Source organism: Canis aureus, chromosome 8 (assembly GCF_053574225.1).
Source record: "Canis aureus isolate CA01 chromosome 8, VMU_Caureus_v.1.0, whole genome shotgun sequence".
In the NCBI taxonomy this organism is placed as follows: domain Eukaryota; kingdom Metazoa; phylum Chordata; class Mammalia; order Carnivora; family Canidae; genus Canis; species Canis aureus.
Genome location: NC_135618.1, coordinates 15,313,424 through 15,330,061, shown reverse-complemented (window position 1 = coordinate 15,330,061; position 16,638 = coordinate 15,313,424). Strand labels below are relative to the sequence as shown.

General features: G+C 35.2%; 1 protein-coding gene across 5 annotated transcripts in view; it reads left to right on the top strand.

The window, feature by feature from the left end:
• The window catches only part of COL24A1 (collagen type XXIV alpha 1 chain), a 387,323-nt gene that overhangs the window by 340,507 nt on the left and 30,178 nt on the right, over positions 1-16,638 (top strand). For all 5 annotated transcript variants that reach the window (XM_077905294.1, XM_077905293.1, XM_077905290.1 and 2 more), the window contains 6 exons: positions 1,035-1,142; positions 2,729-2,836; positions 2,932-2,985; positions 3,558-3,620; positions 6,674-6,727; positions 11,120-11,155. In XM_077905294.1, the coding sequence (XP_077761420.1) occupies positions 1,035-1,142; positions 2,729-2,836; positions 2,932-2,985; positions 3,558-3,620; positions 6,674-6,727; positions 11,120-11,155 (423 nt within the window). The remainder of the gene's footprint in view (positions 1-1,034; positions 1,143-2,728; positions 2,837-2,931; positions 2,986-3,557; positions 3,621-6,673; positions 6,728-11,119; positions 11,156-16,638) is intronic.

The window sequence follows — 16,638 nt, the reverse complement described above, 5'->3', positions numbered from 1 at the left end:
TGGGATCAGGGATCGAGTCCCGTATCAGGCTCCCTGCCTCTGCCTGTGTCTCTGCCTCTCTTTGTCTGTGTCTCTCATGAATAAATAAATAAAATCTTTTTAAAAAATTAGGATATTCAGTTTCTATTTTCACACACACACACACAAAACCACACACTGGACCAGGTTGCAAGAATTGACAGAGTTCACTGTTGACACTACTGATTCATTAATACATGCTAGATTTGAGTATTTTCCTCAGTGTACCCGATGGTGAATAATACAATGAATATCCGTAGGTTTAAATACCTTATATTTTCACAAGTTTTGTAAACTTGTCCAATAAATCTTTTCCCAATGCATTGCTATCAATTTTATCACATTTTAGCAGATTCTACTTGAAGCTATACTGATTTAGTGTTTTAACTTCTTTGAAAATATTCTCACCGAGAGTCAACCTATAAACTATTCACATAGCTTAAGTTCTAGTAATATGTCATATCAATAAGTGATATTCTGTGCTGGGCTAACGAATGAACCACTCAAAAACTTTTTTTTTAAATTCCTTAATCTTTTTTTAAATTGAAATATAAGGGACATAGAATATTATATTACTTTCAGGTATACAACATAATGATTCAATATATGTATGTTGAGAAATGATCACTACAGTAAGTCTAGTTAATATCCACAGAATATTTTTTAAGGAAACATTAATCAGTTATTAGAGTTGTCGTGCAACCAGAATACAATACAGAAAGTTAGACTACAACACTCATAATTTACACGTAGGCTATTTAAGTCAAAAGGTCCTGATGGACTGTACTGCCTCAGTATTTTCATTTTGAATACCTCAGACCATTACATTATAATTGGAGACTTTAGGTGAGTCAAAACATTACTTAAATATTTCACTTATTTGGGAAAGAAGCCCAGGATAACTCTCAAACCTGTCAACAGCAGCTTTCAGAACACCAATCCCTCCTACATATATTTAGCCTCTGGATGGATTTTTAGGAAATATCCCATTTTTTCCCCTTATCTATGTTATTTAGGGCACCAGGGGCAGCCCAGGAAGAACAGGACTGACTGGGTCTCCAGGTCCTCGAGGAGCCAAGGGGTCATCAGGCCTTCCGGGAAGCCCAGGGGTTCCAGGCCCAAAGGTACTTTAACATTTTCTTCTGATGGATGAGCAGCACTATTGACCTACATATTGTCCCTGAGTTCATTGGCTAGATCACAGGTTGGTAAAATTAATCGCTTTTAATAAATTTGACCGATAATAAAAATATCTTAGGAGGAAAAGGAAAGTGTGTGGCCTGGACATACTCATCTCCCGTGGTAACCACAGTGCATGTAATTTGCCAGAATGACTCATTAACTCAGTATTGGCAATGCTTTAAAAAATGCTACCTGAGTCATTCTGTTTCCTCTTCCCTCTCTGTCATCCACCTTCTCCTCCGAAAAAGAGAAATCTTTTTTACTTCCTGATACAAACTTTCTTAGATAAACTTCCTATTCCTCTGTATCTGAATCTCACCAACCAATGAATAAATCTGATAAGAGTGGAGCTTATTTCTTAGAATCAGAGTGACCATAATTAAATCTTGCATTCACATTCATTGAATGGAGTATTGTACATTCAAGAGGCTTTTTAAATCTGTTTTAGTGCTATCTCAATGCAGAATTGACCCAGACAACCAAGAGAGTAGTCCAGTGTCTGAAGCAATTTCATAAAAGCCTAGGATTAAGATGTTGGCACCATCATCATTATCACCTCTTAGTTTGATTTTCATAGTTCCACTTCTAAAGAATGTTCAGGTATTCTGACCCATATGGGTAAACTGGAAATGACCTATCCCTTTCCACTAAATTTCAAAGTAGCTGAGCAAATGCTAAAACTAGGAACTGAAATAAGATTCCTATCTCTAATGTATGAACTTGCAATAAAAAGGATCCATAGTTGTCAAGTTCCAAAGCTTTGTCTCCAGACAGTGAAGAATGATTTGCTAATCTTAAGGAATCTTTGATCAGAATCTATCAAGCATCATTTTTCATTAATCTATCTCTAAACTTCTCCAGATCCCTGCTTTTAGAAATGGTATGAAAATATTACAACTTTCATTTCAAAAATAAAAATAAATTTACAAAAGACTTAACTTTTACAAATAAAACAGTGGTGCTTAAGTATCTCTTTAAAGTGGAATTTAGGAGCTAAAGGGAATACATATCAAAGGGAACCTTGGAAAACAGGTAATGGAGATTTCTTAATGATAGGATTGGAAAGATAACCATGTCAAAAACGAAGGTTCACACTTCAGGAGACTCTGCTCTGTTTCTGATATCAGCTGAATCATCTCTGTATGGTAAGGAAAACAGAGCAAAATAATACCAATTCAAATAAAATACAAATCATATATAAACACCTTCCCTCACACACACCACCTCTCACCATTCTCTCTTTAGCCTCGCTATCTTCTTTCTAGTTTTTAAGTTCCCCCTTCTCTTTTCTTTCCACAGTTATGACCACAATCCCTGGAATTTTCATTCCCTGCTGCTATGCTTCTTGCTCATTATAATCAAATATTCCTTGCATAGAAAATATTGGTAGAGATAATGACGATACAGAATTTGATTTCCCCAGCGCCTCATACTATGCCTGAGGTTGGACCTGTATTTGGGTTTCATTTAAAAGCCAAAATATTTGTAGATTCTAAAGGCTAGATCACCTTTCTTTTTTTGTCCATAGGGTGAACAAGGGCTACCTGGTGAACCTGGAATTCAAGGTAAAAGAGGTCACCGAGGAGCACAAGGTGATCAAGGACCATGTGGAGAGCCTGGTCTGAAAGGGCAGCCTGTATGTGTCAACTCAGAAATTCACTAAGTATCATTAGTCTACAGGCCAGAACACCATTGCACAATAATGATGATCATAATCTATTCACGTTGCAGGGAGAACATGGCGTTCAAGGTTTGACAGGTTTCCAAGGATTCCCAGGCCCCAGAGTATGTTGACATGACTTTTGCTTTTCATGAGAAAGATGTCAAAATACCAATATTTAGTTTCTGACTTGAGCTTCTGTATTTCTTAATCTGCAAAACTTCCATTGGTATAGTTATAAATTTGAGTATATTTTGGATATGTTAATTTTTTAAATGCTACATAGCTATATATTTTCCTACCTATTTTATTTAATAACTTGCTTTTGTCCCCTCACATTTCATTGTCCCAAACATTTTATTTTGAAAATTCTCGAACAAACAGCAAACTTGAGAGAATGAGTGAGGACCCATATACCCATTACCTAGATTCTTCTGTAGCTTTTTACTCTACTTGCTTTATCATGTATCTATCTGTCCTCCTCTCCCTCCTTGAATTGATTGTGGTATACTTTAGATTCCATACTTCAGAACAATTCCTCCGTAGTTCTCCAGCATGTACATCATTAACTGTCCATTTACATTAACATTCCATTTTTTAAGAGCCGACTCTTAATAGATTATTACAAGATTATTTCACTTGTAAAATATTCATATAGAGTTAAAGATTTTTACTTTTATTTTTATCATATTTTTAGGGTCCTGAGGGAGATGCTGGCATTGTTGGAATATCGGGTCCTAAAGGTCCTATTGGACAGAGAGTAAGTATAAAGTCATTCTACTTGCCCAGAAATCATGATTCTTTGCAGATTGTAGGAATTAACATTAAGGACTCTAAGATTAATATACTCCCAATTAATAACTTAATAAAATGACTTTTAAGATAGAAACTAATTAGATCACATGCAAAGGCTCTCAGCCTTTTTCAGTTCATATATTAATTTGAGCAAAAGACCCCATAAACCACCCATTTTTCCAATTCTTACTTTAGAAAATATATATCAGAATTAATGTTGATACTGGATAATGTATTTATTAACTCACACTAGGAACAAAAACATAAAGCAGTTTCATGTTATAAGCACTAATACAACCAGAGACTAGAGACCACCCCATGCACCATTTGCAGGAGGCTTGCCTATGACCAGAGCTTCTCACACCATGCTTTGAAAAATATTTCCCAATAGCTGTGTTTTCCCAGCTCAGGGGTAGCTCTCCCTGGAGAGTGATGAGGGACTGCTTAAATAATTGCAAAGATTAGTGTCTGAAGAACTCCAATTAGCTGTTTAGTGCCTGGAATTGCAAACTGTCACAAATATAAAGAGGGATAGATAAGCCATCAGCAATTACTGGTTTTTGTTTGTTTTTGCTTTTTGTTTTGTTTTTGTTTTTCTCGACCACAGTCTCCTAGTTGATGAAATGATCTATAAAACTGAAAAAAAAAAAAGAGCTATAAAATGTCCAACAATAATTTGACTGTAGCAGTAGCACCCCCTTGACTAATAGCAGCTACTAGGACAAGGATGGAGAGAGCATAGAGAAGGAGAGTGGTCCAGAAGCAGGAGAAAGGAATCTTGAAGAACTTTACAGCTGAAAACCACTGTCTTACACAACATATTAAAATGAAAAGTCAAATTTTTGAAATCCTACACCCCTTCCCCAACTCTTACGATAAATTATTTTCGGTAATTCAAAGATTGGTGTTGTCATAGGAAATGTTTGTTTAAAGCCCTGCCTCAACATTTCTTCAGGTGCAAATTTATTAGTTTCTTTTATGATTTTTAAAGAACCATGGAAATTTGGTGCTTTTATATAAGGGCCAATTCTTGATTATCCACAGGTGGGTTATATGTAGACAGTCTTCTCTATAATAAATATTGCTTTTAAGTTCTTACATATATTAAGTTCCCTACTAATTAAATTCCTTCATTCTAGTTTTATTAAATTCTCAATTAATTAATCCTTTCTTGATATTGTCAAAGAGAAGTTGGCTGCCTGCCTAGTATCTGTCCTAAGCAGAATCTCACCAAATGCTGGGTCTCTATAGGCCAGGATCTGAGCCTGTACTGCTTTGCAGCTCCAGAAATATTATCAGTTCACCAATAGTAAAGTTCTGGTAACTCCTCACAAATACTAATTTACAATTGCAGTTATCTCTTATTAAGTCATGATAGAGACAAGTGAAAAGTCATTATAAGTTAGTATTTAGCAAAAAACTATTATCTATCAGTGTTCACTTTGTGTCCCTTATATCACTTAATCCTGATAAAAAATCCTCTGAGAGATGCTATTACCTCCATTTTTCAGGTGGGAAAACTAAGTCACTTAAAGGTAATTTGCTCAAGGCCATATCTGGCTAGTAAGTAGAAGAGCCAAAATTTGAATCCACAGCTGATTGACCAAATAATGTATTATAAGGTTGTCTGCTAACTGCATAATTAGAATATAGAATGGATAGTAAGTGGCCTAGGAACTAATTCTTGCTCAATAATAAATACTAGATGATTAAATAAATTAATTGAAGTAGGAAATCTGGATTAATTATCCTTCATTTCAAAGATGTATTTATGTAGTTAACTGGTACCAACCATTAAAATCATAACACCTGAGTGTTAGTCGCCTGAGTGACTTAGTCCATTACGAGTCGTCGGACTCTTGATTTCATCTCAGGTCATGATCACAGGGTTGTAAGATCAAGCCACCCCATTGGACTCCATGCCTGCTTGAAATGCTCTCTCTCCCTCTTCCTCTGCCCTTCCCTCACCACCTCTCTCTCCCTCTCTAAAAAGATAAAAATAAATGATAAATAAAGTCACAACACTTTATCTTTTGGACACATTTAAATAAACATAGACAATTTTTTGCTGTTTGGTACTGTTCTCTAGAGTTCATGTATACCTCCATTTTTTTAACAAATCATTATTTTAGAGGCAGATCATGGTTAAGTTCATTGATGAAATTTTTATTAACTCTTTTTTTCAGTAATAAACCAGCCTAGAGCTTAAATTTGATTAGGTTAAAAAATCAACTCTCTTGATTTGATTATGGATCTTTCAGATTTGGATACCATATTTACAAATCATAACTTAAAGTCGGTCTTTGTATTTAAAAGTGATTCCAGCTGTGATGTACACCTGAAACTCATAGGATATTGTATATAAGTTGTACTTCAATTAAAAAAAATGATTTCCATACATAGTTTAAGAAGAGTTCACCAGGATTGAGCTTATTCAAGGTTATCTTTATAAACAATAACAGCCTATAGTTTCAAAATCATTTTTCACTTTTAATTCCAAAATGGCCCTATGACATAGGCATTCTTATTTAACAGATGGAGAAACTGAGCTTGGTCACATATAATGCTCTGTGTTTCTTTCCAATACCTTCTTTCAATTCCATGCTGCACGTCACTCAGACATCTCCTTCAATGTCTATAAAGATAGTTACTCAAAATTTTGTTCATCATTGTATGGAGTCTTCTTTATGTTAAGTAAGTACATTTGTTATGTAATTATCCACATGTAAAATGGCATCATTGAAGTTATCACCACATAAAAATTATTATGTTGATTTATCAGTTTGTTAGAAACTATACAGATGTAATTCTCCTGATAAGAATCTATGATAATAAACAGAATTGTGTCACATACTGCAAATCACAAGTACTATGATTTCTTCTGATGCTATAAGATTTTTATACTAAAGACTGGAATTATGCTAGCGTGGACTATTTTACCATTGTACAAGAAATTTTCTAGAATTTTTCTGCATTACACCCGCAATGAGACTGACTGATATTCTTTTACCCCAACAGGGAAACACTGGCCCCTTTGGCAAAGAAGGTATAATAGGCCCAACAGGTAGAACTGTAAGTTTGTTACAATATAGGTCTTCCTTTTCCTTTTCATATTCTTGTTTTTTCTTCTTTAATCCTATTTCTAGAGTAACCCAAAAAAGGATCACCCTGGGTATTTAAGAAGCCAAGGGCAAAAATAGTTGTACATTTTCACCTGCAAGGTGATTTCTGAGAACTTAGAGATTATATGTGTAAAGAAGGTATATGTAGTGAGGTAGACATTTTAAACTGGAGTTGAGAAAGGAAATTAGAACTAAAGCAGGAGAGAAGGGGCTGAGCATTAGTATAGAGGTGATCACTAAAGCAATAAAAAGAATTTTTTGAAGGAGAAAGCATAGCAGAAGAAAGGCAGACAGGCAAGATCTGAGGCCTTGTGCCACTCACTAAAAGGAAGGAGATAGTTGGTGGCAACACCAGGTAAAACAGAAAAGCACAAGGTTCAGATAGATGAGTTTCAAGAAAGGAGTAGTTAACAGTGATCTTTAAGAAAATAAATTATATTGGAAGATATAGTACAAACTTAAGTGAAGAAGGAAGTAGATATAAATATTCAATACCTTTTCTTGAATTCCTGCAGCAAACTTTTGCAGTAGGTATTATTATTTCTATTTAAGACATGGAGAAACAGATTAAGTTTACAGAGATTCACCTAGTTATTCAAGGTAGAACAGCTAGTGAATTACAGAGGTGATGTTTCTTCCTTCAAGATCAGTGCTCTTTCTACCCCATTCAAGCTGCGTCTGGAGAGGAAACGGAGAAAGTTAGTAGATGCCAGTGCCTTTAGAAATTTGAAATTTGACTATGAAATACAACAGAAAAATAAGACAATGTGTTGGCAAAGAGGTTAGGGGAGAGTTTTACAATACTAACAGTAGTGTAAACATACAAGAGGAAGAACCCAGTAGGTAGGGACAAATTTGAAGAGGAAAGAGGTATTCCCTGCAGAGAATCAATATTTTGAATCATTTGGAAATGTTATTGTAGAGAGGCACAGAGTCTTAATATATAAACTGAAATACTTGGGGTATTAACTCATTCGATTTTATTTGATAAATTAGGGAAGAATTTCCTACCAAAACTGCTGAATTTTTTATTTTACAGAATGGAAAGTGTAACTCGACATTTCTCTAGATTCTCAGCATTTACCACTCAGCACTATGTAGTCTAAATGGGAGATTGTAAATGGAAGAATTCTCAGATTTTGGTGGGTGATTTTTCAGCCAGCTAAAAAACACATACTGTTGTGATTACTGAATGATTGTTCTCTGTCAAAACTGTGAAATTTTAATTGGTCAAGGAAACTATAATAAAAAAATGCCTCAATTAAAATATCTTTTGTTTATAGATAGTTCTTAAAGGTCTTTATAATATCCAACGTGCACATCAAATTTTTTCTATATTCCATTTTTTTCCATTCTAAGAAGAAACTTTTAAGAAAAGTTCATTGTGAAAGAATAAGCTCTTGAGAATGGCCAAAACTTTGTGGGAAAAAAAATAGTGGTAGAGGATGAAAGACTTGCTTTTCCAAATAAGGAAACATTACTTTAAAGTCATTGTAAATGAAACTATATGGTAATGCAAAGGAATAAACAAATAGATGAATGCAAACAGGCTAGAGTCCAGAATTAGATCTCAGAATATAGGAATTTAATTATAACAAAAGTGATATTAAAAATATAAGAAAAATGGTACATCAGGATGATTTGGGCTATAAGTTAATAGGGGCCATGTATCGAACGGCTTTAATAATAAGGAAATTTATATCACATTATAGGAAGCCCAGAAATTGGAAGGGCTTTAGATTTGGTTAATTTAGTGACTCAATCATGTTATCCAAGACCAGGATGTTTCCATGTCTCTACTCTGCCTTCCTGAATGTTAGCTTCTAATTAAACTTATAGCAAGATGACTACAATTTCTCAGCAATTACAACCAGACATAATACCCAAAGTGGAAACTGATCTATAGCCCTATCATGGGAAAAAAATAAAGCTTTTTGTAGAAGTCTTCCATTGCATTTTTCCTCATGTCCATTGATCAGCCACATGCCCATTCCTATGCCAGTGACTATGCTAAGTATAGCTTAAGGGTTGGAAAAGACCTTTCATATAAGAAGGGAAATCTGAAAACTATATAAAAGAACAGAATATGTGTTTGCTTGAAAATTTTTAAATTTTGTCTGGAAAAAGATTCCATAAACAGAATTAGTATAAGCTGGGAAAGAGTAATTGCAAAAACATATAATGAGTTCATGTATAAAGAGCTCTTACAAGTTGGTATGAAAAAGATAGAAAACGCAATAGAAAATTGAAAAACAAATCCAAAAAGGTCAATAATTATTTGGAAATATGCTCTCCTAACTTATAGTCACAGAAATACAAATTAAAGTAATAATAAGATGCTACATATAATCTCTCAGAAGGGGATTAGGGAAAACAGTACTCTTGTTTAATCACTAGTAGATGTGAATTACAGGCTTCATGGAAAGATATTTGTTAAAATATAAGTGCATATACCCTTTAACCAATCAGTTCCACTTGGAGGAATTTGTGCCATAGAAATTAAGCACTCAGTACACTAAGGCAATTTTACAAAGATTTTTTTCACAGTAGTGGCAGTATTAGCAAAACGTGAAATCAAATGAAGGTTCCTCTGTAGAAGAATGGTTGCATAAACTTTGGCCTAACCATTTCATAGAATATTATGCAAGTAAAAAAAAAAAAGAATATTATGCAAGTATTAAAAACAATTAGTTATATCTAGTTCACCTGCCTTGTAGTTGCTTATGAAGTATTAAGTGTGAAAAATCCAATGTGTAGAAGAGTATACAATATGATATCAGTATTATAAAATGACCGATCACCTCATCATATATAAATATATTTGTCAATATTTTATTAGAAAAAAAGTTATTAAATGGTATCTACCAACTTGTTAACACTGGGCTGGAGGTGGAAGAGGGTATAAAAACAAGTTCTATAAAGATATCTTAAAAATTGGTTTTTCAAAGTTAATAACCTGGTTTAAAATGAGTTCAGAACAAGACAGGAAACACGAAAGAAGTAATATAAATGGTGAAATAATGAAATCGTATTCTTAGCCTGCAAGATTAACAAAGAATGGTAGTACATGGTATGTGTCAGAAGATCTGTACTCCCATATATTTCAGGCGTGCATGCAATTTCAAAGAAACTTTCTGGAGGACAATTTTATAAAGTATAAAGATATTTATCACTGTTATCATGACAAAATTAGAAATTATCTAACAGGAAATTCAACAAAAGTATTGTAGTTTAAAAAAAAAGTATTGTAGTTTATTAAACAATACATAAGGATTATAATTATCTAGAGGAATGGGGATTAATATAAAAACATTCATAACATATTGTGAAAGTGTAAATTCAGGTTTTTGAAAAGATGAATGGTATTATCTCATCTCATTTAAATAAATAAATAAATAAAATACATGTATAATTTCTACAAGAATGAAAACAGAAAATTTTAAGACAGTATGTCCATCTAATAACAGACTCTACTTTCTCTTCAAGTGTACATGGAAAATCACCAAAATAGACCATATTTTGAACCAAAAAAATTTTTTACTGAACTTAAAAGAACTGAAGTCATATGAAGTATGTCCTCTGGCCATAATGGAATTAAAGTAAAAATCAGTGAACAGGAAAGATAATAAGAAAATCATGAGAAACTGCTAACTCTGGGAAACAAAGGGTTGCAAGGGGAGGTGGGTGGGGGACGGGGTGACTGGGTGACAGGCATTAAGGAGGGTATAACTGGGTGTTATACTCTATGTTGACACATTGAACTTAAATAAAATAAATTTAAATTTTTTTAATTGAAAAAAAATCTCCAAATATGTGAAAATTAAAGCATGTACTTCTAAATAATCCATGGATCAAAGAAGAAATCTCAAGGAAAGTCAGAAAATATTTTGAACTGAATGTTCTGGTATGCAGTGTATCAGAATTTGTGGGATGAAGCTCAGAAGGAGGATTAGAAAGAGACAATGAAAGAAAAGGAGGACATCACCGTGGAAACAAGGTTTTCAAAGGCTGAGGGAAACAAATATTAGAATTTAATCTGATGACATCCCTTCTAAATTGCTCTGTAGTTGATTGTCAGGTCAGCTGCTTTGACTTACCTGAGTGCTTGTTATCCCTGTCTCACTTTGTGCAGAACATGATAAATCAATCAATCATTCTTGTTTGTGTTTTGTGTTGCTCACCTTAGGGAAAGGAACCTAGAATTTATATAAATTTGCTAAAGAAGTCTTGCTAGATAGAAAAAAACAAAAACAGAAGTTATCATGTTTCTGTGTGTAGCCTCAACTACATTTGGTAAATAACCGTCAGTAGCACTAAACAAACATTTCTCATTTTCTTGTAGGGACCCAGAGGTGAAAAAGGCTTTCGAGGTGAAGCTGTAAGTTTAAATTTGTGGCTATATTATCACTTGTCACTAGGCAATATAAATTCCATAAAAGCAAGGACCTTGTTTGTTTTTTTTCATTGTATGTCTCTGGTACTTATAAAAATACTGTATAAAAATAAAATTATAGTTTTCAGGAAGTAGAACTAATCTGTGCATAACATTGTAGTGAAACCTGATAACCCCTAACAGTGTTTAAGAACTTGCCAATCAAATTCTCCCCACACACTGTGTGAAAGGGCATATTTGCCTTGTTGGGCATCAGGCATCTGTTTTGTGAGCCCTCTACACCGGTGCTGGAGTGAGAGCATTGCCAGGTCTCTGGCAAAGGTGGTTGACGCACTGTGTCCAGCCAGTGCCCACCAGGTGCAAAGCAGAAGCAAATCATTTGCTATAAATTGCAACCAATTACAAACAATTGTGAGAGGATGGACAGAAGGTACATAGCACATTCGGCCCCTAAATGGCTTATACTGACACTATTTCCTACTTTTCTGGGATTCCAGTTCTTCCAGGTTAAAGAGGATATTTTGTAAAGAGGCCACTTTCCCAACAGAGACCCTGCTGAGCTTACTAAAGCAGCAGCTTAAACAGAGGGCCAGCATAGAATAAAATGAAGGGGAGGGAAACCAAGTATAGAAGGCAAATAAAAATAAACTTAAAGTTTGCAGAAAAGTCTTGCCTAACAGATAATGAAGTTCCATTGACAGCTGACATTTTCACTTTTCACTGTAGGGTGTGCTTGGGGCTTAGAACGAGTAAGTTGCAGTTATATTAATTAGCTGAAGAAGGGAAATTAAGTGGCTTCAGATAGCCTAAGAATCCCCAGAGGGCATCAAAATGATGTTTTTCTTTTTTTTTTTTTTTAAAGAATGTATTTTTAAGTACTCTCTACACCCAGCACGAGGCTTAAGCTCACAATCCTGAGATCAAGCGACACATGCTCTACCGACTGAGCCAGCCAGGTGCCCCAAAATAGATGTTTTTAATCTGCAGAAGTGTGACCTTCATATTTTCTCAGCAGACCTACTCTAGCAGGAAGAAAGGATGACTGCACATAGTGAAGTCATATCCCCCAGGGAGAGTGAAAAGGGGAAAGGAGAAGTAGAGAGGTTTGGAATTAGCCCATTTTCCAGACTTGTCTGTCTCCATCTGCCTTCCTGACCTATTGTCTCTAACTACCGTGGCTGGAACATAAGCTTTTGTCAGCATTAGGAAACCTCAAGTTCCTATGACCACATCACAGGCATTTCCTATGAAAGAAAATTCAGTGGCCCTGATGGATTGCAAATTCAGCAGATTATGCCTGAAATTTTAGTTTGTGCTGATAGACATATGGCATCCAGAATAAAGCAGGTGGTGGCACCAGTCAGGCCATCCCTACATGGACAAAAGTAAAGCAGATTCAGAGAAGGCTTTCTCAGATCAGTGGTGTATCTGGGATCCGTGTCCTGGAAAACCCAGTTGAAATAGCTGGGATGTTTCAGCCCTGCCAGACTTCTATCCTCTGATCATCCCTTTCCTTGTTCTCATTGCTCTCTCTTCACTTCCTGGGTTTTGCAACTGTTTTTTCCTGCCCATGCGCTTTGCACTATTCAGGAAGTTGTAATTTAAAGATCATTTGCTCAAGGTAGACTTACTTACTGACATAGTTTATCCTCAACCCAACTGCCACCTATGGACATAATAACTAGTAATCAGGACCTAGTACGATGCCTGGAAAGTGTTCCTTGCTCTCTACTTCGATGTCCTCTTATCAGAGAGGCTTTTCCTGCCTAGCCTATAGAAAACAGCAGTGCTTCCATCTGCCTGCGAGTCCCTATCCTTTCTTAACCTGTTTCCTTATAACCTAAAATACTACATATCTATTTGGGATTTTTGCTTATTATCTCTCTCCTCACTAGATTATGGGCTCTGGAACACAGACATTTTAGCTGTTGTTGTTGTTGGGGTTTTTTTTTTTTGTATATATATATATATATATATATATATATATATATACACACACACACACACATTTGTATATATATACACACATTTGTGTATATATATACAATATTTAATATATAGTATTTAATATATAGTATATATATTATATATAGTATTATTTAATATATACATATTAAAGATTTTATTTACTTATTTGACAGCGTGCACAAGCAGGGGGAGCCACAGACAGAGAGGGAGAAATAGGCTCCCCACAGAGCAGGGAGCTGGATGTGGGACTCGATCCCAGGACCCTGGGAGCCACCCAGACACCCTCATCTGTTGTTGTTTTAGAGCTGTGTCCGCAACACCTAAGATAGTGCCTGTCTTATAGTTGCTGTTCAATAAATATTTAGTAAATTACTGGTGAATGAATTAGAAAACATTTGAGGTGTTGGGACATGATAGTTGTCTTTAAACATTTGAAAGGAAGAGAAAGAATCTGTATGAGTGACTCTCGAGGATAAATTTTAAATTTATTTATTGAATTGAATTTTCCATTTCTGTGCTTAGCTCCCCGAGAGACAGTGAGCTCCATGAGAGCATGAAGTATATTTGATACTCCCTAATTCCCAGCCTATCACAGAACCCAGCACATAATTAGCACAGAATAGATACTGTTAAGTAAATGGATGGAATGCTGAGGCTGATTTCAGCTCAACATGATAATGAGCTGTGCAATATGATAAAGAACGGCTTATTTACATATTTTTAGGAGAGAGCAGGAGCAAGAGGGGCTCCACACAGGGCTTGATCTCAGGACCCTGATATCACAGCCTGAACTGAAACCACAGTCACTCAACCGACTGTGCCACCCAGAGGCCCCGATAAGGAATTACTTTAAAACAATATAGTTTTACAAGATAATGCCTGTCAATAGAAGCCTAATGACTATCTTTCTGAGTTATGGGACTCATAGTCCTGCACTGAACAGGGAACTAGAATTCATACCTTTAAAGTCCCTTCCAGCTCTAAGAGTTTATGATTCTACATAAAAGAAAAATAAGTAGATCCCCCATAAAAGAACAAAGAAAGGCACAGAACATAAAGAAAAGTTCTTTAAAGTAGAGGCTAGTCAAGTCCTGTCAAGTCCGATTTCTATTTTGAATCCATGCACTTCTCTCATTCTTCATCACTGACACTGTTGTCCACATCGCCATGATGTCTCCCCTGGACTCCTGACTTCTTTGTCTTCTTTCCACTTTTCCCCACTACAATCCATTCTCTACATAGCAATCGACTGATGCCATTAAAGCATAAACCACATTATATCACTCACCTCTTTAAAACCTTCCTATGACTCCTTCTTGCAGAGAATGAAATCTAAACTCTCTACTTCAATCTACTAGGCCCTATAAGAAATAGCCCCAGTTTGCCCCTCTAGACTCATGATGTACCTTTCCCCTTGCCACCATGCTGACTTTCTTTCTTTTCTTTGGAACATGCCTCCCTTTTACCTAGAAAATTCTTTCATCTACTCCTCACAAGGCTGGTTTTTAATCTCATTTTTCAGGTCTCTGCTCAACTATCATCTTTGAGAAGCCTTGCATGATCATTTAGTCATATTATTCCTGGTTATTCTCTTTCACAATATCCTGTTTTGTTTTCTTCATAGTAGTCAGCAGTATTTTACATTATTTTTCCATCTCCTCTGCTAGAATATAAACTCCATGAGAGCAGGGAACCTTGATACACTGGTTATCAGTATCCAGAAAAGAACCTACCACATATTACCTACATAGTAGGTAATATTTGAGAAATGAATTAATAAATAAATGAATACTGCTCCCTAAAATTAAAAGCTAACAGCTATTTTCAATTCTGGCTGGTAAAGCAGCATTTTCTGAGTTAACATACTTATTAGTCTTTTGCTCTGTGGATTACCATAGTTCTTTTCATAAATGACGTGCAAACTCCCAATCTCCAAGGTGGGGAGGGGACAAAGTGGTATTTAATATATGCAGTAAAACTCACTTTTGAAAAAAGGATTAACTGGCACATTCGAACTTACTGGTTTGTTCTGGTTTTTATTGTTGAATAACTGGTACTAAATATCTTTTTATCACTGCTTTCCCTTTGATTCCACTGTGATTTAAGGAACTTTTTAAAAATGATCTTTTAATTCCTAGAAATCATCTGCAATTAACTTCATAAAATGTACAATTAAATCATACTCTGTTTTCATCCTATGGAAAAGTTTATTTTAGTAACATTTCTGATACTCTCATTAGGGCTTCCTCAGTATATTCTGTATGTTTGTTTTCTTTAAGGGACTGGTTCAAATAATTGACTACCTAGAGACTTCTAGTTAACTATTATGTTTCCAAATATAACACTCTCTAAGGGCTCAGCCTCAAATAATACCAGTACATGGGGCACTTTTGTGGGGTTTTTTTTTTTAAGATTTTATTTATTTATTCATGAGAGACACACAGAGAGAGAGAGAGAGAGAGGCAGAAACACAGGCAGAGGGAGAAGCAGACTCCATGCAGGGAGCTCGACGTGGGACTCGATCCCGGGTCTCCAGGATCAGGCCCTGGGCTGAAGTCAGGCCTAAACCGCTGAGCCCCCCGGGGCACTTTTGAAATGAACTTTTATTAGCCAAGATCTGTTGTATTGAGACAAATCTGATATTTCACTCTTCATACAAACATCAGAAATACAAGAATCTATCAAGTGGGCTTTATAAATCTTATTTTTAAATCTTCCATGAAACTGGCATAATAATTTATAAAGCTATGCCATTCTTACCAATTTATAAAGCTATGCCATTTTACACCAAGACCAAATTATGATTCAGAGCCTTAAAAAAAAGGTTACAGCTCATTATACAATATATGAAAAGTATCCCCTTTAAAATAAATTTGGGTTTCTTGGCTAGGAGGCTTTATATCTTCTACAATATAACATTATAAACTCTAGTGTTGGTCCTAAATAGGTCCTCTCTACTGCTGAGAAAGTTGTTTCTGTATTGCCATATATGAAAGAATGCCTTTTTCCCTTTTATTCCCTATTTGCTCCATATCTGCCTGCCTATGGACTATTTTAGAAATAAGTCCCTGGACTCATATATACCCTAAACTAAGCCAGAGTTCTAAGACACCCTAAGAAGACTTCCTGGCAGATAGCATGTAGAATTCTCTTCACCTGCTTCAAAACTATCATGTTAATGGCAGATCAATCCCAAAAAGTTAAAAAGTCCATGAGACACCAATTTTAGAGCATGATTAATTTATGAAGTAAATAATGCAGAAATTATTACCAGAAATAATAGATAGAATTAGTAAAAAAAAAAAAAAAGAAAGAAAGAAAGAAAAGAAAAGAAAAATTAACTCATAACAAAAATAATTTCCTAGTGTCAATCATCTGAAAAGGATTTTTTAAAATATTTTATTTATTTATTCATGAGAGACAGAGAGAGAGAGAGAGGCAGAGACACAGGCAGAGGGAGAAGCAGGCTCCATGCAGGGAGCCCGATATGGTACTCGATC